Here is a 24,601-nt window from a genome sequence, read left to right on the forward strand (position 1 = left end):
TAAAATAATGATAGATAAATCCCCATGTATGTAAAATAACCTAAATGGTTCCCATGGAGTACCATGGACGTGAGGGGTGCTAATACTTCCCCTCGTGTAACCGACTTCCAAACCCAAATCTCGGTTACGAGACTGATTCCTTATTCTCTTTTAGCGTTTCCTGTGCGCGTACCTTTTTGAGGGTTTTATCGACTATTTTCCCTCGCCTCTCCGATAGAGGTAAACTAAATAAAATTAGGTGGAGACTCTTCTGATTTTGCCTCTCGTTGGCATCTCTTTAGTCCCGGTTTCATTATCGTGAAATTCCGGTAGCAACAGACACCTCCTGGGAAGCTCTGAAGGATCAAAGGGAGATGTCGAATGACATGTATCTTTTCTCTAAGATTGATCCTCCAGAAGTCGTCGCCTGCTACCTTCAGGATCTGGAAGCACATGGCATCAACATATCTGGCTTCAGTTTGGATTAGCTACTAGATCATCCATCTAACTTTATGAAGAGGAAAAGAGAGTCATCTGAGAAGAAAAAGAAGAAGAAGAGTCTGAAGCTGGGAAAATCTTTAGTAACTCAGAAGTAACATGTGTCTCTGAGCTCTTCAGCACCCGGTAAGTCCACAATCTCAGAATCTCCTTTAAGTTCTGGTTCTAGGCAAATCCTCTCATCTTTACCTCAACCACCCCACCATCTCTCCCTCTTAATCAACCATTTCTAAACATACCCCTTATGAACCAAACACCTCTGAACCTCACACTTCTGACTCTAAACCATCTTCAGCCCCACTACCCAAATTCAATCTCACTACAACATCCATCCCTATATCCTGTTCAACGAACTCATATCACCCTCTTCCTCTAATGAGTGATACGTAGGCATAAGGGCCTTCAAGCTCTGAACATTCAGATATTCCTTACCCATCTTCTCCACCTCTTGCAGAACTTCAAGCCACAACTGACTCTGAAAAGACTCAGTCTGTACCAGAACCTTCTGAACCCATTCCACCTCCTTCTGAAACCACTTTAGAACCTTCTGTACCCATTCCACCTCCCTCTGAACCCACCTTTCAACACTCTGAACCTCACCTCACCTTTCCTACCATTGATGAGGTTTTTGCCAAGTTCTCAGAGAACTCTGCTTCGAGACTCAGGTAGATATCTGATGAATCCAGGGTCAGTGACAATCCTTCTAAAGTAAGGACTCATTGGAGCGGGTTTCTCAGGTGGATGACTTCTGAAGTCTTTAAGCTAAAGGGACTTTTTGAACAAGTCAGAAATGACTACATCAGAAATGCTGAAGAGAGGATGGAGGCGCGTCTGGCGCAGGAAGCTACAGAAAGTGATAGGAGAGAAGCTGAAGAAAAGGTTGTTGTTGAAGCTACTACTAAGGAGCCAGCTGAGAAAGCTACTACAGAAGCTGAAGTTGAAGTAGCACTGGCCACTGAAGCTGCTTGCAGAGCTGCAGAAGAAGCTGAGAAGACATCTGAGGTTGCTCTGACTCAAGGTGAGTCATCGACATCTGATCTAGCTCCTCTAGTCCTCAAGACTCTGGAAGAGCTACAGAAAGAACAACAACTGGCCAGAGCCAGACTCGACCAACAGGATCAAGTTAACTCCAGCATCTAGAATCTTCTTGCTCAGCTGCTTCAAAGGATGCCTCCTCCTCCAAACCCTTAGGCACTCTAGGAATTTATTTGGTTGTATTTTTCTAAGAGTTTTTGCCTCTAAGGCCCATTTTTCTTCTGTTTACTACTATTTATAACTCTCTCTCTCTATATCAATGAAATTTTTCCTTCTATGAATTTTTCTTATGTTTTTATTAACTTTTTTATTCTAACAAAAAGGGGGAGAAATAAATAGTAGCCCTTCTGATGAAACATCATATCTAACTCTCAAAAACGCGTTGCTTATATTCTGACAATAAAATAAATTGCATAGTCTAAGTGTTTACAGGATCTATCTGAATAAAGAAGAAATGACTCTATATCCGAGAAAACAAATAAAAACAAAGCAAGCAACCTAAAAATATATGGTAAGAAACTCTCTACCGCGAAAACCCTTTTCTGGTACAAATGTCTTTAAAAAATTTCTAAGTATCAGACTTAGGGGGGATATTGCTAATCTCAAGGGGTCATACTCTATCTGACTCTGATTCATTTAAATCTGTATATTTGTATAGTACCATTGTTTCATCAAAAGTTTGAGTTTTTGTCATCATCAAAAAGGGGGAGATTGTTAGAACAATAGTTTGGTTCTGCAATATATCTCTAAGTTTTAATGATAACAAAGAATGAAAAAAATTGGTACCCTAATAATTTTCTCTAAGTGTGCAGGTTTCTAAGGTCAAATGAATCTGAGGAAACTAATATCTGGCATCTGACGTAGTCCAGAAAAGCTGATCCATCACAAAGAAATCAGATCTGTCTCTGAATAAGAACACTTCTAAGAAGAAATCACATAGATAATCTGACACTGTAGTTCAACTCTGACATCTGAAGACTATTCAAGATAATATATGAAGACTATTCAAGAGAATATTTGAATACTGCAAGGCTCTGCTCAAAGACTTTGACTCTGCTCACTCTGATTCACGCCCAACACTCTATTTGATATCACCATATCAGAAAACTTAATCAAGAAGCATTCTAAGTATGGTACAATTCTCTTTAAGAAAATTATGGATTATGTTCCAAGATTGCTATGGAAAGGACAAGAAAGTTAATACATTTAATTCCCATAGTTGGCAAGAAATCTCCCTTAATTTCCCTCCAACGGTATCATCTCAAAGTACTATATAAAGGCTTCATCATCATACTGAAGTACACACAACATTATTCTACAACACATCGATCTAAAAATATCAATCAAAAACACTTCCGTATCCTTCAGTGTAATATTTAGTAATCACACAAGAGTTGTTCCTCATATTGTGTGGTCATTGTTTCATTGTTCCTAATTGTGTGTATACTGCTTACTTAGAAGCACTAAGGCAAACACTTGTATTTCTCCAAATTTGTTGATATTCCTCAAGTGACTTGTTTAAGTTTGTAGACTTGAGAGGGCTAAGAGATTGTTAAACTCTTAGACGTTTTTGTAATCTGTTGAGATCATTAAATTAAGTCCTTATTGAAGGCGAAATCACCTTGGTCGGGTGGACTGGAGTAGCTTTGTTTTTCAATCGAACCAGGATAAACTTCTTGTGTTGTTATCATTTATTTATTTTTGTGTGGTGTTGGAAAAGTTTTTGATTACTGTGAAAACAATTCAACCCCCCCTTTCTTGTTTTTCTGCAACTTCAGAAGTTAGTACCTATTGATGCAATTCTAACCGAAATTGAGTTTGTAGCCTAGAATGAGCATCCAATTGCAACTGTTTTCATGAGTCTTGATTTCTATATGCTTCATAATTTTCAAAAATACTTTTCATATGTGTAGCATTTGCTTGAGGATAAGCAAAGGTTTAAGTGTGGGAGAGTTTGATAACACCGAAATGCACAGTATATTTTGAATCGATTTGCATATGTCTTAGTATCATTTTGTTGCATTTTTTAGTGTTATGTTGTTAATTTATGCATGTTTCAGGTACTTTACAAGTAGGAGTCGATACAGGAAGAAACTGGACGAAAACGGCGAAAAATGGAGAAAAATGGCAAAAAAATACATCGATAGCCACCTACATGGCGCCCGCCATGGCCTCTGCCATCACTATGTATTCATGGAGCCCACCAGAGAGGAAATTGGAATGCATAAAATCCAGCCAAGGAGTCGTGGCGACTGCCACACATGCCATGGCATCTGCCATGCAGTACAAAACGGTCAGAATCCCAACTTTGTACTTGTGGCGACCGCCACAAGCCTCATGGTGTCCGCCATGTAGTTCGGCCCTTGAAAATCAGTAACATAAAGAACCAAGTCTTTCCCCATTCCTCCTTATTTTTCTCCCACGATTCCTAAATGTTTGGTACTGCAGTTCAGCACATGTTACTCTATAAATTGTTAGTGTTTAGAAGAATTAGGGGTCCAAGTTTTATACGAGTTTTGTGAAATTTATTCTTTCACAATTTTAGGCATAAATCACCATTATAAAAGTAGTAGATTTCTCAGATCGGGGAACTACTACACCATTAATGTTTACGCCTACAATCTGTGTAACGCTTGGATCAATCTTGTCGCCATTTGAAGTATTTAATTCAGTTTTATATTCTAACTTTTATCTTCAGGTTCATTTAATTTTACGCATTTATTTTCTTGTATTTTATTTCCTCGCCCTTATTTTCCGCCATTTATATTTCCACAACCTTTATTTTCCGCCATTTATATTTATGCTCTATTTTCTGTAATTGTTATAATCTCAAGCTTTTACCATTTTTTCTTTAAATGTTGCTTTAAATTATTATGTATTTATTTAATTCAGAAACCCAAAATTGTTTATTTATTTCCGTAATCATGTCCGGCTAAATTTCTAGAGTCCGGGATATGAGGACCCTTGTTTCGATAAGACTCGATAAATTGTTATGGCATTACATTTTAACCTTTGATATTTTTCTGATTTTAGTTTTTAAGATTTAATATTCAAAATGTTTTGCATGAAAAATGAAAACATTTGATACCTGTCAATAGCACGACAGTTTGACACTGATAAATTTTCTGCATTCCTATTTGCTCTCTAGTGGGCCCTATGACTGCCTAGTCATGGCAGGGGCCATGTAGGTAGTTGATCGGAAAAATAGCAAGTGTACTATTTTGCTTGTTATAGTAATAAAGGGGATATTCCCCGAATGTCGATCTCAAGGACTACAAGTTAATATTGAGTTCAATTTATTGTTCAATTAAACAAAAATTATAATTGGGGTTTTTAATATCAAAATTATAAAAATAAATGCAAAGGAAAATAATAATGAAAAATAAGGGTTTTCAAGGTAAGAGGAACAATGTCGTATGATTTATCCCTGTAACAACTCTAAGTCACTATCGCATCAACAAATATCAATTACTATCAGTTCTCAAGGGTATTTTCTCCCAAGTCCTTGGTGAGAAAACCTTTAATCATTCTACCCTAATTTATATGTCCATAGGCAATTAGGGTGAAGTTAAGCTTTATTATATCAAGAATGCTCTTATTCATACAGGGTATCCATAGTCCTAGGTGATATATACTGTAAAGTAATCTTATGAAAACCTTATCAATGGCGGTCCAGCCTTATTGATAACCATACAACAATCTCGATTGGTCCGAAAGAGAAAGCATTAAACACGTCAAAAGATTACCGTAAAAATAATATTATAAATGCAATCGTAAACTCATAGTCATTATAACTCTAAATCAGGGACACCCCCCTAACATTGGGGGGTTTAGCTACTCATATTGCTCAAAACAAGTTTAGGATAAAAAATACATATTACAAGTAATTGGATGACTTGGATCTTCAATCGCTTTCGCTCATGAAAACCTTCCGCTCTCTGAATTCCTTGATCTCTGTAATCCTTGCTCGTCTGACAATGTTGTGTTCGCCTCATTCCAATATGATCTTTTCTCTTGTAGAAACTCTCTGAATATAGTGAAAATCCCTTGGCAGAAGGTGGAAATCTCCAAAACGTCCATGCAGCTAAAGCCCGGTGAAAAAGCCTGAGAATTGGAAAATTAGCGTTTTGGGATGACATGGGCGACCGTGTTAGCTCTCTGCCTTGTTATTTCCTTGCTGACATGCCCCAGGTGACCTGACATGGGTCGTGTCAGCTGACACAGGCGGCCGTGTCAAGCCCCTGTCTTGGACATTGCTTGTACTTTCTTGGCCTTCCTCCTGACACGGCCCGTGTCAGGTGACACGGGTGGTCGTGTCAGGCCTCCTGAACTGGAAACTCTTCTTTTCTCGAATGTCGGAACTTCTCACTGTCCCGCATCGAATCCCTCGGATCTTCTACCTGAACCTGGAATACATAAACACAGACCAACGCACAAAATCGCAAAAACATAAAATAAAATTGAAAATTAATAAAAATGCTCAAATATCTTATAGAAATGAAAATTGACTTTAAAGGTACCATAATGCGTGTGCAGTGTCTCAAAATCCTTGGTTTCTTGTCAGATAAGCAACGAAAACATAGTGAAAATGGTGATCGGATACAACCCCAAACTTAGGCCATTGCTTGTCCTCAAGTAATGTCCTATACGACACAGTGTGTCACTTCCCAAACACATTTGTATTCTTACCATGATACTGCTGAGATCTTTTGCCAACGCCTTCACTCTCCCTTTTATAGTTCCTACTTTTCCTAATGAGTTTTATGCCGCACTTCCACATCGAGGTACCGATTCACCTGTTATCTTATATCACACTCTCACCAAGTCTCTCGGGGTTAAAGTGTTTTCACTCCCAATTCAGAATATGCAATATCAACTCATAAGTTTGAATAGTTTCTCCTTTCCTATCAACTACACACAACACACACTTTTTGAGGTCTTTTGGGATGTTACAAGACTTGGGTTATGGTGTGGTGAATACAAACAAAAGGGAAAACAAGTGGTTTTGGGTTCATAGCCAATATCATTACTCTTTTCATTGTGTTTGTTCATTTTACTTCTTTTCTTTTTCAATTGCTCAGTTTTTTGATATTCTCTTTTTTTTCAACTGAGTGCTCTTCCTTCGGTGAGTACTTCTTTCAAACCATCGACTGCTTTTCGTTTTCTCATTTTTTCGATGGTCGTTTTTCTTCTTATTATTTTTTTTGCACTCACCTTGGTTTTTGATACTTATGGGGTTTAGCCCAAACTTAGAATTTAACACAACTTAATGACATCATATTGACTCCGAACAGGGTAAGGAAGTGTTTTGAGCCACGGGTCATATTTATATGGTTAGACAAACAAAGGGTATAGGCTCAAATGGGTTTAACAAAGGATTACATTAACGGGATGGCTAGAAAGGCTCAGGGCTATAATCAAACAATGTGCCTCAGTGTATGTATACATGCAGTGAAATTCCTAGAGAACCTACGCAAAGTCAAAGTGATAAAGGCATACCTGAATATCGCTCATGATGACAAATGTGTTTGGATTTTTATGCACTCAACGTGTTAGGTAAAGCTTGACAGCATCCACTGTACTTCTAGTATGATGCGACTTCTTACTCAACTCGGAATGTACAGGAGCTTTAGAAGTTACGTTCGATCTTTTCTTCAGCAGTATCGACTTTCTGGGAAGATCCTTCACAACAAGCAATAGTAAGTGGAGTGATCATTTCATCCACTACCACTATTGATCATGACCTCATCCAACAATAATACCAAGAACCTGAAATACATGCAGCACATGATACCCGAACATAAAAATAAATCAAATGTGAAACGGTAAAAATTGGGAACTAATCAAATAAAACATAAAACAAAACAAAAAATAAAAGCAAAAAGCATAGTAAAACCTCCCCCACACTTGAACTAAGCATTGGCCTCAATGTTTTAGAACAAGATAGAAGGAGGGTGACTCACAATGCCCTACTGAGCGGGCTGGGCGGAAAGTGCAACATGCCTACACAAAATTCAAATTTTCCAAACAAATTTCAAATGTGCAGGCCTGACACGGACCATGCCAACTGACACGGGCGACCGTCAGACCACTGTCTCTTCTCTTGGTTGGGCGTGGCCTTCAGTATTCCTGACATGGGTCGTGTCAGCTAACACGGGCGACCGTGTCAGGCTGCTCATTTTTTTAACTTTTTCCATGTGAGTATCTTCTCCCTTTTATGCAAGGCACTGTGCAAACCTAAAATAACAAACAAACACAAACAATAATTATAAATAGAAACGTGTGATTTTCCTTCCACGAAGTGCTTCATTTAACGTCGCATGGCTCGACGGTTCATTCCCCTTATTATGGGGGCTACTTCAGCCTCCACAACTTGTTGCACTTATTTTCCAAAACTAAGAAGTCGTCTTTTTCATAGGTATGGATTCCTTTGTGCCACAAGTCCTTTTTAACCTTCATATACTTACCTTGTTTTTATTTTCTTTTCTTTCTCATAGCTTTTGGAATGGCAATAGGAGTCTTTCCATTCGGGATTGCTAATGGCAGTGGTGAGAGTCGATAGGGCCTTCCTGTATCTTTCTCTGATGTTGGTATCTTACTTTGCCTTCTCACCTCTATCCTGATCAAGCCTACTTGATAGTGAGGTTTTGTATCTACCTCTAGCTCCTGATCTTCAATAGCATTCAATGTTATTTCTTTATCGTAAAGTTTTAAGGTTAACGTGCCCTGGTCTATGTCGAGATTGCATCGACTTGTCTGCATGAAAGGTTGACCCAGAATGATGGGTGCCTCTTCATATTCAGGTATGTCTAGGATTATAAAATCAACATGAAAACTCAAGTCCTTTATTGTTACCAATACGTCTTCTTCTATACCATATGTATCCTTTCTTGAGTGATCCGCAAACTTTAGATTTGTCTTTGTATCACTGACATTTTTAATACCCAACCTGTGATAGATTGATAATGGCATCAGACTCACACTAGCTCCAGAATCAATTAGTACCCTTTTGAAGGTTCTTTCTTTAATTGTGCATGGTACTGTTACCGTTCCAGGATCCTTCTGTTTGTTTGGAATTTTTTTCTCTAGTGAACTTGCACTACACTTTTCCTTCCAGGCTACTGGTTCTTCTGCTATTGGTTTCTTTTCGGCCATTACCTCTTCCATGAATTTCTTGTACATGGGCATTCTCTCAAGTGCTTAAAATAAATACATATAACCCTCTACCTTTTTAAACATTGTCATGAATTTCTCAAAGTCTGACTCGCTTGGTTCCTTCTTTATCACTCTCTGAGGGTAGGGCAACTTAATCACTAGTTTAGTCACCTTTTTAATTTTCGCTTCAGTTGGCTTGCCAGGTGGTATAACTTTTTCCTTTTTAGAGGCCCTTTTCTTTTTCGTCATGACAGTATTAATATTCTCCTGATTTCTTGGATTTTAAACTATTTCACTTGGTAAGGAACCTGGTGTTCGAGAACTTGCTAGTTGTTGTGCTATCTGACCCAGCTGGACTTCAAGATTCTTTAAAGATGCAGTGGTGTTTTTACGGTTATTTCTAGGCTCTTCTTTGAATTGCCTATTTTGAGCGGCCATGTTTTCAATGGCAATCTCCCAGTCTGCTTTCTTTGGAGCTTATTGTTGTTGATATTGAGTCCGATATTGACCTTGACCCTGTTGCGGAACATTCCCTCTTTGATCCTTCCAGGAGAAGTTAGGATGACTCTTCCAACCTGGATTGTACGTGTTCGAGTAGGGATTGTTCTGCTTCAAGAATTTTGTCTCTTCAATTTGTTGAGTTGCAAAGCAATACACAGTGTGGTGAGGTCCACTACATATTTCACAAGTGATGGTCTGAGCAGGTTGAATTTGAGTTACCTGTTGAGTACCTATATTCATCGCTTTTCAATTTCTTTTCTACTTCAACATCGATTGTATCTTCCAACCGGATTTTATTAGCTTCCAGTTTCAGATCAATGACTCCTTCAGGTTTGCTTGTACATCTATCATATAATTCCAGATGCTCATTTGCGATTATCGCTTCAATGATCCTTTTAATACTGGTAGCTGTTGAGAAATTTGTTGAGCCATCGACTGCTGTATCAATCAACTGTTTTGTTTTTATTTTCAGCCCATTGACAAACATCTGCATTTGTTCGGTTTGATCCATATTATGAGTTAGGAAAGCTACCAGGACCCTTTTGAATCTTTTGTAGGTATCTCCTAAAGACTCACCATCTTTCTGTTTGAAGTTCAAGATTTCATACATTTTTCTCAGAAGTACTGATGCTGGAAAATACTCATTTAAGAAAGTTGTTTCCATCTCTTCCCATGATATAATACTGCCAGCTGGAAGAGAGTAGAACCATTCTTCCGACTCTTCAGATAAAAAGAACGGGAACATTCTTAACTTCTTTGCTTCATCAGTATGACCATCAATTTTCAAAGTAATACTCAATATCAGGAATCTCTACAGGTGCTTGTTTGCATCTTCATTAACCTTTTTGGTGAAAGATTTTCTCCCAAGTTGATTGATTATGCTATGATGCAATTGAAATTTTTTCACATTCACTGGTTGGTTGACAATGGTCAATCTACCACCCGATGCATTTGCACCTCCATATCCACCTATGAGTCTTTTCGAAGGTGGAGGCGGTGGAACTGGAGGAATTTCAGCCATAGTATCTTTTTCTAAATCTGAGTGATCAAAGGGAACTTCTTCTTTAGAATACAATCTAACGTTTCTGCATCTCCGGTGAAGGGTTCTCTCGATTTCTGCGCCAAAAAGAAATTACGTTGAGGGCTCTCCTCGCATACACAGATTAGTGAATTAAATTATATAAATGACAAAAAAAATAATTTTATTGCAGAGCAAAAAAAAATTAATTGAACTTAAAATTAAACTCTATAGTTTGGCTGTCCCCGGCAACGGCGCCAAAAACTTGATCGGAAAAATAACAAGTGTACTATTTTTCCTGTTATAGTAATAAAGGGGAAATTCCCCGAATGTCGATCTCAAGGACTGCAAGTTAATATTGAGTTCAATTCATCGTTCAATTAAACAAAAATTATAATTGAGGTTTTTAAATTCAAAATTATAAAAATAAAGGCAAAGAAAAATACTAATGAAAAATAAGGCTTTTCAAGGTAAGAGGAACAATGTCAGGGAAGGTGTATGATTTATCCCTGTAACAACTCTGAGTCACTATTGCATCAACAAATATCAATTACTATCAGTTCTCAAGGGTACTTTCTCCCAAGTCCTTGGTGAGAAAACCCTTTAATCATTCTACCCTAATTTCTATGTCCATAGGCAATTAGGGTGAAGTTAAGCTTTATTATATCAAGAATGCTCTTATTCATACAGTTATCCCTAGTCCTAGGTGATATCTACTGCAGAGTAATCTTATGAAAACCTTATCAATGGCGGTCCAGCCTTATTGATAACCATACAACAATCTTGATTGGTCCGAAAGAGAAAGCATTAAACACATCAAAAGATTACTGTAAAAACAATATTAAAAATGCAATCGCAAACTCATAGTCATTACAACTCTAAATTAGGGACACCCCCTAGCATTGGGGGGTTTATCTACTCATATTGTTCAAAACAAATTCAGGATAAAAAATACACATTACAAGTGATTGGATGACTTGGATCTTCAATCGCTTTCACTCATGAAAACATTCTGCTCTCTGAATTCCTTGATCTCTGTAATCCTTGCTTGTCTAAAAATGTTGTGTTCACCTCGTTCCAAGATGATATTTTCTCTTGTAGAAACTCTCCTAATATAGTGAAAATCCCATGGCAGAAGGTGGAAATCTCCAAAACGTTCTTGCAGCTCAAGCCTGGTGAAAAAAAAGCCCGAAAACTGGAAAATTAGCATTTTGGGCTGACACAGGCGGCCGTGTCAGCTCTCTGCCTTGTTGTTTCCTTGCTGACACACCCCAGGTGGCCTGACACGGGCCGTGTCAGCTGACATGGGTGGTCGTGTCAAGCCCCTGTCTTGGACATTGCTTGTACTTTCTTGGCCTTCCTCCTGACACGGCTCGTGTCAGGTGACACAGTTGACAGTGTTAGGCCTTTTGAACTGAAAACTCTTCTTTTCTAGAACGCCTGAACTTATCATTATCCCACATCGAATCCCTCGGATCTTCTACTTGAATCTGGAGGACATAAACACAGACAACTAACGCATAAAATCGCGAAAACATAAAATAAAATTGAAAATTAATAAAAATGCTCAAATATCTTACAGAAATGAAAATTGACTTTAAAGGTACCATAATGCATGCATAGTGTCTCAAAATCCTTGATTTCTTGTCGGATAAGCAACGAAAACATAGTGAAAATGGTGACCGATTAGTAGCCATCAGTGTATTTTTGCCATTTTTCTCCATTTTTTTCCGGTTTCTTCGTGTATCAACTCCTACTTGAAAAGTACCTGAAACATGCACAAACTAACAGCATAACACTACAAAACGCAACAAAATGATACTGAAACATGTGCAAATCAAGTTAAAATAGGTTGTCTGTTTTAGTGTTATTACGCAATTGAGTGTGGAGAGGGAAAGAGGGAGAGAGAGAATTAGAGAGATTAATTGAGGGTGAGAATATTTCCATTCAATATTCAGCAAACATTACAACAATACCTCAAATATATATATATACAATTACAATGGATTGGGACACAAGTAACAAGCCGAAATAACAAAAAATCTAAAACCAATTGCATGTAACCGGTTACGCTAAACCTATAACCGATTACATTTGTTTCACCAATTAAAACTCAATTCAATGGTAACCGGTTACCAAAATTCAATAACCGGTTACACTTGTTCTAATATCTAAAAAATACTATAACCTGTAACTGGTTACAAGAACGTAGTAATCATTTACAACACTTGAATAATTAATGTTTTCAAAACATACCACTTTAACTCAAGTGCTGCAAGTCTTTCGTGCCCATGTTCTTCTTTAATCTCTTGAACACTTAAATTGTGATACCTTTGGTCGGCAAATCGTCCACTTGATCTTCACTTCTACAATATCCTAATATCAACCTTCCTTCACTAATAAGTTTCTTCAAATAGTCAAACCTCATCTCAATGTGCTTGCTCTTCCCATGTGCAATTGGGTTCTTAGCAAGGTTTATAACGGAAACATTGCCAACCATGAGTGTTACAGTGTTACCCTCTTTGATGCCTAGCTCTTTTAATAGATCCATCAACAACACGACTTGACACACACAAAACGAAGCGGTAATATACTAGGCCTCACAAGAAGAGAGTGTTACTACTAGTTCCTTATTCAAACACCATGAGATTGGTATTTCACCGAACATAAGATATATCCAGCTGTAGATTTTCTATCATCTTTATCTTCGCACCAGTTGGAATTAGAAAAACCTAGCAAATTTCATTTTTTTTCTTGTGTTCATCATGGGAAAAACAATTCAGCAGCCAATAGATCCTTTGATATATCTTAGAATCCTTTTGACTGCTGCCAAGTGAGACACCTTCAGCCTCTCCATGAATATACTCACAATACCAACACTAAATACCAAATCCAATAATGTATTTCACAAGTAACGCGAGGATCCAATCAGCCTCGTATACTAAGTTGGATTAACATCTTGCTCATCCTCATTCTTAGACAATTGTAGCCTTGGTTCAACTTGAGTAATGGTAGCATTTTAATGCTCCATTTCGAACTTCTTCAAAATCTCAAGCGCATACCTTCTTTGGTGCATGAGCAGTTCTTTTTTTAGATTTATGGAACTCAATGTTAAGGAATTATGTCATGAGGCCAAGGTCGGACATCTCAAACTCTATAATAAGATCACTCTTGAACTTAGAAACGCATTATTTTTCTCTACTTATAATTAACAAATTATTTACGTATAGACAAAGGATTATCACCCCTTCGTTTGTATCCTTCTTCAAATACACGTTGGGTTCAGATACACTCTTCTTGAAGCCAGTCTCTTTTAAGAAACCATTTATCCTCTTGTTCCAAGATCTTAGAGCTTGTTTCAAATTGTACAATGCTTTCTTCAACTTGTAGAACTTTGACTCTTGGTTTCTCACCCAAAAAAACTAGGGGGTGGTTCTACATAAACTTCCTTTTCAAGCGATCCGTTAAAAAATGCATATTTAACATCCATTTGATAGATGGACCAATTGTTGGTATTTTCAATACCAACAACTAGCCTAATGGTTTCATATCTAGCAACTGGTGCAAATCCTCTTCAAAGTATATGCCTTCTCTTTGCAAAATCCCTTTACAACTAATCGAGCTTTATGCTTTATAATTTCACCCGTGTGATTTGACTTCACTTTGAACATCCATATTGCACTAATTGGCATTTTCCTTTCGGTAGATCAACTAACTCCCAAGTATTTTTTTCTCAATAGATTCCAACTCCTCCTTCGTAGCACAAATCCATTTTGGATCACTCAAGGCCTCTTCCATTTTAACAGGTTCAGATTAGGCCATAAGTGCAAAATGGATGAAATCGCCATCATCGTTGACTTTGTTATCTTGGAACAGCTCACAATCTTGGAGTGTTGGAGGAAAACCTCTTTTCCTTGTTGATCTTCTTACATTCTCTTCAATTTGGGCTTCGAAGGAGCCTAATTTTATAACTTCCAACTTTTTAGGAACTGTTTTGACATTGATGTAACTAGTTACAACTTTCTGGCAACCGGTTACAAGCTCCTACTGCTTCTTGAATTCTACGAAAATGACGTCTGAACTGATCACGGTTCTTCTATTTGATGCATCATAGAAATTGTAACCATCGGTGGAGTGATATCCTACAAGAATCACAAATTCTCCCTTATCATCCAATTTCTTTCTAAGCTATCTTGGAACATGTTGATATGCTACCAAACCGAAAAATATAAAATGGTTCAGATTCAGTTTAGATCTAAAACATGTCTCCTACGGTGTTATCTTCACAGGCTTCTTTGTTGGACACATATTCGAAAAATATGCATTTGTTGACACCGCTTCTCCCCATAACTCTTTCGGCAAGTTCTTCCCCTTCAATATGCTTCTCACCATGTTAATGATCAATCGATTCTTTCTTTTGTCAACACCATTTTTCTGCGGTGTTTAAGGTGGTAATACCTCATGTACTATCCCTTATTGATCACAAAACCTCCCAAGGTTATTTGATACATATTCTCCTCCACCATTCGTTTTGAGCTTATGGCCGCTTTGCCTCTCAACCATTGACTCGAACTTATTAAACACTTTGAATAGCTCACCCTTCTCTTGATTAGTTATGTCTATAGCTTTCTACTATGATCGTTGATGGATGTGACAAAATATCTATTGCCATCAATCGAATCAACATGCATCGGTCCAAACACATATGAATACACAACCTCAATGTGATGCTTGGTTCTACAACCTGCACCCTTTATGAATTAAACCTTATGTTTCTTTGCTTCCTCGCATTCTTCACAAATTTCATCCATTATGTTGATCAATGTGAGCCTTGTACATTTCGTTCTTTTGTAAGGCATTGAGATCTCTAAAATTGAGATGCCCAAGCCTATAGTGACATGTCCACTCTTCTCGACTAGCCATTATAGCAATACACCTATGCTCCATAACCTTCAACTTGATCTTGAAAATGCTTTGGAAATCATAGGAGCTTATAGGATCAAAACCCCATTTTCATCCATAATGCGTAACTTCTTGTGCTCCATGTGAATCATGTAACCCTTTTTCAAGCAATTGGCCAATACTTAGAAGGTTACACTTGAATCCTAGAATGTACAACACAACTTTGATCAAGGAATTTCCACCATCCATTCTCATGATTAAAACATCACTTATCCCATCGGCCGCTAAAGTGGTATCATCTGCGAACTTCACTTTGCTCTCCATGGCATAATTGATTGTAAGAAACCAATATTTCTTCTCTGTCATATACGTTGAACATCCCAAATCCAAATACCATAACTCGTTGCACTAAATTTCCTCTTTCGTAGTCACCATGGTAGATTCTTATGCATGTAACCCGTTACAACCTGGATTTTTAGTTTTCTTCAAATTGTTGTTGAACTCATCATGCAGCATACTGCTACTGCATTCCCCTTCTATGATCATTACCAAGAGAGTGTTTTTCTCATCAAACACTTTTCTTCCAACCTTGGCTTCATTAACTTGAGGTTCCTTCTTGTTTGCATTGCACTCTCTTGCAAAATGATCAAACTTTTGACAAACAAAACATTGCATCTTGCTCTTGTCAATCCTTCTCCTTTCCCCTCTAAAGTTGTCTTGATCACCATTTTTGTTGCAGCTTCTCTTACCATTTTGACAAACCGAATTCTTGGAATTTTAGGATTCTCTTCCACCAAATATATGAGAATTGCCTTTACTCTTCATAGGCCATTTTCCCTTTGATTTCTTGTCTTTCTTGTTGAGATGAGCTTACAAAGCATTCTTCTCCTTTTCCTTATCACAATTTCTCTCCTCCATCCTTTTTTCATGTACCTCAAGATAGCTTTGAAGCTCCTAATTGCTCATGTTCGTATAATCCTTCAATTTCTCAATAGCTACGATTATGTTATCGAATATTGTTGTCAAAGAACGTAATATTTTTGCGACAACATATTGTTTCGTAAAAGTTTATCCACACGCCTTTACATGGTTCACCAACTGAGTAATTCTCGTCGTGAAATTGTTTATGGTCTCCTTCTCCTCCATTTGAGTCAACTCAAACTGTCTTGTGAGTTTGTAACCTCACAACCTTTGCCTTATTCGCCCATGCATACGCCTTCTCCAAGATTTCCCACACTTTCTTCTATGATTCGTAATCACCAACTTTCTCAAAGTTGTTTGTATCCACACATTGATGGATCAAAAATAGTGCCTTGAAATCTTTCTTTTTTTCTTCCTTATATGTTGCTTAATGTGCATGCGTTGCACCTTCGACAAGAGGATTCACACCGTTTTTGATCACTTCAACAACATCTTGGTAACCAAACAACACCTTCATTTTCTTTCACCATTTGTCATAGTTCTTCGCATCAATTATGGGTAAGTTTGCAGGGATTCTTTCATTCGAGATTAAATTCATGTTTCATATTAGGTGTTTGATAGATCGAACCAAGCTCTTGATGGAAAATGCTAAAACTTGGAACCACAAGGTTGGTAACTATGGAGTAATCAAGGGTGTAGAGAGAGAGAGAGAGAGAGAGAGAGAGAGAGAGAGAGAGAGAGAGAGAGAGAGAGAGAGAGAGAGAGAGAGAGAGAGAGACAGAGAGAGAGAGACAGAAAGACAGAGACAGAGAGATTAATTGAGGGTAAGAATATTTTCATTCAACATTTAGCAAATATTACAATGATATCTTAAAGGTATATATACAATCACAATAGATTAGGACACAAGTAACAAGCTAAAATAACAGAAAATCAGAAACCAATTGCATGTAATCTATTATAACTGTTTCAATAATTAAAAATTAACTAAGTGGTAACCGGTTACCAAAATGCAGTAACCGGTTACACCTGCTCTATTAGCTAAAAATATTGCACCATGTAACTGATTACAAGAACGTAGTAATTGGTTACAACACTTAAATTATTAATGTTTTCACAACAAATATACATCTTTGTCAAATCGTATGTACTCATTTATGGTATTTTTATTCACTGATATGGTTTATTTAACAACTTAGGGACTATTTTGGAGATGCATATGCGGAAATGTCGAGCAAGAAATTGAATAAAACACCATCTTACATGTCCTTCTTCCTCATGATCAAACTTAATTTCACTCTCAAAACCCTTAAAAAATCATTCTCAGCCAACTTTTTAACACCAAAACATCATTCTTGTATTTCATCACATCAAATGGAGCAAAAGAATCTTCAATTTAAGGTAAAGTTCATTCACTTCATCCCTTATTCCTTGAGTTAATCTGGTTTTTGAGCTAAAAAAATAATGTTGAGTCCGGATATGCATCTCCAGAATAAGTTTCATGCGTTTCGGAGATGCATCTCCAAATTTTCCTAATACTTTGAGGTTTTAATCTATTTTCCAGTTATTATTGGTATTAGATATGGTGCACCCATATATGTTTCCCAAAGATACTATGAGGATGGATATTAAAGCGGATGAAGTGAAGAATTATGTTAAACCTGATGAAGTGAAGGATGATGTCAAACTGGGTGCTAGATTGATTGTTATTGAGGTAGATGTTCTTGAACCATTTGCAAATAAATATGAATTTATTGTTCATAAACATAAACTACAATGGGTCCACATGGAGGCTGGGAAATTAGGGTTTAGCATTGTAATCGAAAGGTCTAACAATAGTTCTAATAGAAGACAAGCATTTGTAACAATGAGATGTAAAAGAAGTGACACATACCAACCACCGATTCGGAAGTTGAAACGTGATGACACCGGATCGAGAAAAGGTGAGTGTCCTTTTAAATTGTGCGGATATTGTAAGGCGGATGATACGTTGAAATTATATGTGGTTTATGGTACACATAATCATGCCTTGTATCACATGCTAGTCGGTCATCCCATTGTATGTCTCCATATTCCAGAGGAGAAGGAACTTGTTTCGAACATGACATTAAACATGGTGGCGCCGAAAAACATACTTGCAACTTTGAAACGGGAAAGACCTCAAAATGTTTCAATCAAACAAGTATACAATGTGTGTGCTTGAACCACCTGTTTGTAATGAAATGTAATGTTAAATTTATGCTAACATTTATCTATCTAATGTTAAGTATTTTGATGTTAATTTGTGTTATTTTTCCAATAATCTACAATTGTTTCTAGTTTGACAGTTTTGGTTTTACCTAACAAAGCATATTCCAAACATGCATCTTCGCAAAACTCACTGAATTTTAAATTAAGGATTATTACGGAGGTGTGTCGTACCCCAAAATTCTCCCTCCCATTTTCATCTTTTTTACTCAACCTATGACCTGAGATTCATCTGTACATATTCATCTGCATTCATGTGCATTATGCATTCACTCTGACAAACATCATAGATTCAAAGCTTATGAATAACAATTTGGTTTTTCTTGATCTTGGGGGATTACATCTTGACTTGTTATTTAAACCCTGGTTTGTTTGGCTGGGCCTTGATAGACCTTTTGGCCCCTGAAACCCTAATTGTAGAGCCATAACATTAGGGTTTGTATGTTGGTTCTGTACATGATACCATAATTGTGGGTGTTTGACATTTGATGACCAGGTGATTTATGCATTGATCATATGGTTATCTAGGAAACCCTATTTCAAGGAAAGTGACATCTAATCATTTGGTTTGCATCATGCTTTTTCTTTGGAATCAATAATTTGATTATGTTTTGTTACATGATTATTTGCTTGATGATTCAAGGCCTTGTTTCATTCAGATCCATGTTTCATTTATTCAAGTTTATATTGCATTTCTAATTCACCGATTTTTTATTCTTGTCTCATTAATCTCATTTATTCAAGTTCCATAAGCCCATGGTCCATTCATAGCCCATATGATCCAAAGAGATATCGAATATAATTTTGGACGGAAAGATGATATTTGAATAAGACTTGTTTCATTGATCAAGGGAACTATTTCCATCCAAGGTATCCATTCCATTAAAACAATGCCAAATTTACAAGATTCGTACAAAAAATACAATTTTGACAAATAGTTGACTTTGGTCAACAGTTGAGTTTTGAGTCAACATTGGCCAAAGTCACCCCACCCACTTCTAAACCTAAATCTCATTTTCCAAACAATTACTCGTGTTCTTGACCTTCTCTAAACCATAATCACATATTCCTTTCAAGTCATTACAACCAAGATCTAAACCTTATTCATTACATTACAATACAAGGCCTAAACCATATTCCAAGTGACCTTACATACACATTTCTAAACCAATACATTTGCCATATATGAACCATGTCATCAACCATTCAATTTCCATTCAAACAAATACCATGGTACATTCAACCATACATGTTACAAGACAATTTCTATTTGCTTTACATAACCATTTGTCACTCAACCATAAACATTCCCATTATTCAATTCCAATCACATTACAACACACAATTTATCACAAGATTTACAACAAAAAAAACCAAAATTCCAAGCAATCCATTGTCCATAAACAATGCATTCAAGCAACCTTCAACAAGCCAATTCCACTCTTCAATACAAATTTCCAAATGCAAGCAAAATTCACAAGCCTTTCCATTTGACAGCCCTGCAAAATTCAAAATGTGGATTGAAATCATTTGTTTTTTTCATAACAATATTAAACCAAAACCCTGCAGGTTTTCATAACAGATCCATTAACTACCATCCTACACATACAATTCATAGTGAGCTAACTGAATTTTCATATTTACTGCTAACTGAAATCCTAGCTTATTCCATAGCTAATCGTCAACATCACACTAACAGGAAAAAAAACTAAATCACCAGCTCGTGATAATTAATTTAAGCTAACATAACTATACAACAATAATATAATGCTTAGTAACTTCAAACCGTTCTCACCTTGAAATAGGTCTTGCATATCAAGAAACTTTTGGCGACATGGAATGCAGCCCTGTGAAGGAGATAGATCATCTTCTGTATGAATATCAACCTTCAAAAAAATACAATGACAGATTTAATTCAAGCTTATCCCTTTGGTTCGACTTTTGTTGGGCGACATTCCACCATCTTGCATTTTTGAACAAAAACATCAGAATAACTTCACTATAATTAATAGAATTAACAACAGTTTGAATCTCCACATACCAAAACGAAATGAAAAGGAAATTGAAACCAAATTCACTTGTAATTCACCAAATTGAATTTGAATTTCCTAACAAATTTCTAACTGACAATTTTCATTTCTAACAAACTAATTAATTTGTAGTGAATTTCAGATCAAATTTGAGCTGAATTTCTAACTAACTATGAAACCTATATATTCAACATTCCCTGCAATCTTCAGGAGCATTTTTCATTCTACAATTTTTTTCTCACTCTCAAAACTCTCTGATTTTTTTATCTCAGTTTCTCTCTGACTCTCATTCACTTCCTGCAAATCACATTTTTTGATTCACTGCACAAATCCACCTTTCGTTCATCGAACTCTCTCACTCTCCAGATCCTCCACTCACACAAAGTAGCATCAACAACAACGCACACGATCACAAACTCTGAAATTCCCAGGCCCAGGGGATTTTCTCTTGTTTCACACCTGTCCACCAATATCCACACCCCTGAGCCCGTTTGAGGATGCATTGGGCTCAGACATAGGGCCCAATTTTTGTCTATTTAATCCATTTATGTTGTTTTTTTTATTAATTAGTTGTACTATTAGTTTAATTAGGTTTAGAATTAGGAATTAATTCATGCTAATTAGTTTGATTTGGTTAATTAGATTTTAGGTTTAATTAGGATTAGTTATGATTAATATGGTTAACTATGACTATTAGGTTAATTAGGACTAGTTATAATTTAAGATGATTAGTTAATTAATTGTGATTTAATTAATTAATGATGATTTAATTAACTAATGATGATTAATCGATCGATTAAAACCTTTAGAAATTTTAGGTTTTTGTTAAACTTAATATAGCCTAAGTGTATGTTCATCTTATTCATGATTTGTTTTAGTTGTTTAATTGACATATATATAATCTTGATTTTTAACCCATTTAATCAATTTTGGACATATTGACCATTTCGCCCCTAGGTAGAATTTCTGGTTTTTGCATGATCCCTTAGCTTATGGTTTGCTTAGAGTTAATTAATTCTTTAATAGATTTATCCATTTAGGGTTGTACATAGCCTAGTTAATTTTTCAATCCCACTGATTAGTGTTGACCAAAGGTCACTTTGTTCAACCAAATCCTTTGTATTGTGCTTCAATCCCCAAGCCTATTCAAGTGATCAAAAGACATTTGATCACTTGATATGGCAAGTTCATTACACTCAAGCTATTGTGGATACGTTGAATCTCAGGAGCTCAAGACCTCAAGGTTCAAATGCAAGATCAAGACTTCAAGTCAACATCAATCAAGCATAGCTAGCAAAGTGGACTACTTCTCAATAACTGCAAAGGTATCAACGTTTGACAATCATAATCCTCTCGTATGTAGGCCAATCATTTCATAATCATTGTTCGTCTTATAAGACCTCTCGTGCTTAGACGAATCTCTCACCTTATAAATCCTCTTGTGTATAGGCCAATCATTTCATAATCATTGTTCGTCTTATAAGACCTCTCGTGCTTAGACGAATCTCTTGCCTTATAAATCCTCTCGTGTATAGGATAATCATATCTCATGTGTCCCTGTGGTTGATTACCATCATTGGTTAGTGCCACACTTTTGCTTGTTAAGCAATCTACCTTGTCTCTGGGCAATCCAATCAATATATTCTCCTTTTTTTCAGTCGTAGTGGGCAGAACTAGGATTGCTCTAATTTTGTCAATGCACGATGAGAATACGTAGGCACGAGGGTTCGAACCTCCGCGAGCATACTTATTTATTCCTTCCGCCTTAGAGCATCATTCATATCTTTCATGATCCATTATCTACCTTCGATCATAAACTGTTCACTCCAGTGACATATCGTTTCTTTGAAATCGAAATACAGTTTTCTTTGGAATTCCATATACACCCTTTTATGATCATATAGTGGCAATCCACATTTGTACCTAGAGTTGTTTGGCTCGTACCATACATTTTATTCCTTCTTTTTCAGCGGATAAGCCTGTTTCCTTCTATGTTACAAATTCTATTTATCCTATGGATTACAATGAATACCCTGACCTTTGGTTTCAAACTACACCTCTTCCGTCACTTGTTACCAAATATTCAGTTATGTGACTTTGGTCACTTCATTCCATTCATCTCCATGATGCATTCATATTCTACCTCCACTCACTCCATGTGATATACCCTATTCTTTGAGCCAAATACGATATCCTTTTGAGCTCCACCTTGTGTCACCTTGTGAGTCAAGAGATGTTTGGCTCGTACCCAAACACTTAATTCTCCTTGTTTTCGGCTATACCATATAGTGGCAGACACTTCTGGCTAGTCCACATATCAGTTAACGCTATTTTTACTCTTAGGTTCATATTTCACCCCTTGTTGGAGTTCAAAACATATTAATCCTTTGGTTCATACCACATCTGTTATCATAACTCTTTTCATCTCCTACCACTAGTTCTATGAACTACAGAGCTCTAAATTCTTCACTACACTATGAGGATACGTAGGCATGAGGGCCCTAATCCTCACCGAGCACTCTACCTATTCTATTATTTTTCTCCTATTATTTTGCGAGTAATCTTTAGATATAACACTCATTCGATCAAGAACAATCAAAATGGTTTCCACGGAGTACCATGGATGTTAGGGGTGTTAATATCTTCCCCTTACATAACCGACTTCTTTACCTAGCATATCTCTTTCCTCCGAGTTTTATCGATGTTTTCCCTTTCCTTAGGGAATAAATAAAGTTCAATGGCGACTCTGTTGTATGTTCGAGCGTGCGATGCGTTCAGGTATATTTCCACTAGCTTCAAGGTACATCTCCGAACTCACCATAATGTTGATACAGAGATGCATCTTCTGACTAAATTTTGGCAAAATAAAAATGGCTAGCCAATTTACGCCGGTGAATGTGTAAAAAGAATGTGCCCGGATACGTATCTTCAGATTCTAAGGTCAGTTGTGAATTTTCACCATGATGGAGAAACATCTTATAAGAGGGGTGGTAAAATGGGCCCAGTACATTGGACAAGCCCATTTTTTCCGCACTTTAGTGCAGGATTGGCTAATGGTTTAGGCCCCCACCCTCCAATATGCCATTTCTGCCCGCCCTCACTTTTTGCTGGACGAGCCTAGGTTTTAGGCATGCATCCTCAACTATGTCTGTCCCGTCTCACCCTATTTTTCTGCGGGTTTTTACAAGGCGGGCTTAAACGAAACAGACATGTCTGTTTGCCACCCTTATCTTATGATGTGAAAAGAGTAATCCCCAAATAATGAGAGGCTAGCCAACTTATGCCGGTGAATATGTAAAAAGAATGTGTCCGGATATGTATCTTCAGATTCTAAGGACAGTTGTGAATTTTCACCGTGATGGAGAAACATCTTATAAGAGGGGTGATAAAATGGACTCAGTCTATTGGACAAACCCGTTTTTTCCGCACTTTAGTGCAAGGCTGACCAATGGTTTAGGCCCCCACCCTTTAATGTGCCCTCTCCGCACACCCCCACTTTTTGTTGGACGAGCCTAGGTTTTAGGCACACATCCTCAACTATGTATGCCCCGTCTCGCCCTATTTTTTTTACGGGCTTTTGCAAGGCGGACTTAAACGAGACAGACATGTCTATTTGCCACCCCTATCTTATGGTGTGAAAAGCGTAATCCCCAAATAATAAGTTATGCAAATAAAACAGGATTAAAGTAGGAAAGGGAACTTCCTAAAAAAATATTTTTGTAAATAAAAAAAAAAATATGATGAGTCCCCACATCTCAACATTACCAAGAATCTGAACAAAAGAAGAATTACTCTCTTAAAACAAAACAAAAAAGGTGAATTAATTTTTATTTTTAAAAGTCGTATTTTTTATCCTGATATAGATAGTCGTTACAAAACTCCACTAATTACATGTTGTCCTACAAATTATGTTCAATTTTATATCATTTTCAAATTTTTCTCCATTTTTTTTTCACCTCTCAATTGTTTAGTAGTTAACATAGGCTATTTAGAGACATTTTTTCCGTTTGTAAAATTGAACCTCTCAATTGTTTAGTAGTTAACATAGGCTATTTAGAGACATTTTTTCCGTTTGTAAAATTGAACAATGTCATAATGATTGACTCCAAGTATACATGAATGGGTCCACCTGATTTTGAAGACAAATTCAAATCAAGGTATTTCAATTAGAGAAGTCTCTTTTTGGCTTAATAAAGAAATCTTTGAGAGCTTAGTTTGAAAGGTTTTCTCTGTCTACGGAAAAACAAGAGTACATTCAAGTAATATAAAAGTCGAGTTTAAAACTATAGGTCATAGAATTTGTGAATGATATTAT

General features: G+C 36.8%; 1 protein-coding gene and 1 long non-coding RNA gene across 2 annotated transcripts; one reads left to right on the forward strand and one right to left on the reverse strand.

Moving 5' to 3' along the window:
- The first annotated feature begins 17,591 nt into the window (after positions 1 to 17,591).
- On the forward strand, positions 17,592 to 18,212 carry LOC127102411 (uncharacterized). Its single transcript, XM_051039780.1, has one exon. It carries the CDS (start codon positions 17,592 to 17,594, stop codon positions 18,210 to 18,212), a length of 621 nt encoding a protein of 206 aa, XP_050895737.1.
- A 1,239-nt stretch (positions 18,213 to 19,451) lies between these two features.
- Positions 19,452 to 20,755, reverse strand: LOC127100570 (uncharacterized). Its single transcript, XR_007794456.1, has 2 exons — positions 20,052 to 20,755; positions 19,452 to 19,755 (listed from the first exon to the last, which is right to left on the reverse strand). It is a non-coding gene; the product is annotated as an uncharacterized LOC127100570 (long non-coding RNA).
- Between the last annotated feature and the right edge of the window lie 3,846 nt (positions 20,756 to 24,601).

The sequence above is a fragment of the Lathyrus oleraceus genome, chromosome 7 (assembly GCF_024323335.1).
Source record: "Lathyrus oleraceus cultivar Zhongwan6 chromosome 7, CAAS_Psat_ZW6_1.0, whole genome shotgun sequence".
Classification (NCBI taxonomy): domain Eukaryota; kingdom Viridiplantae; phylum Streptophyta; class Magnoliopsida; order Fabales; family Fabaceae; genus Lathyrus; species Lathyrus oleraceus.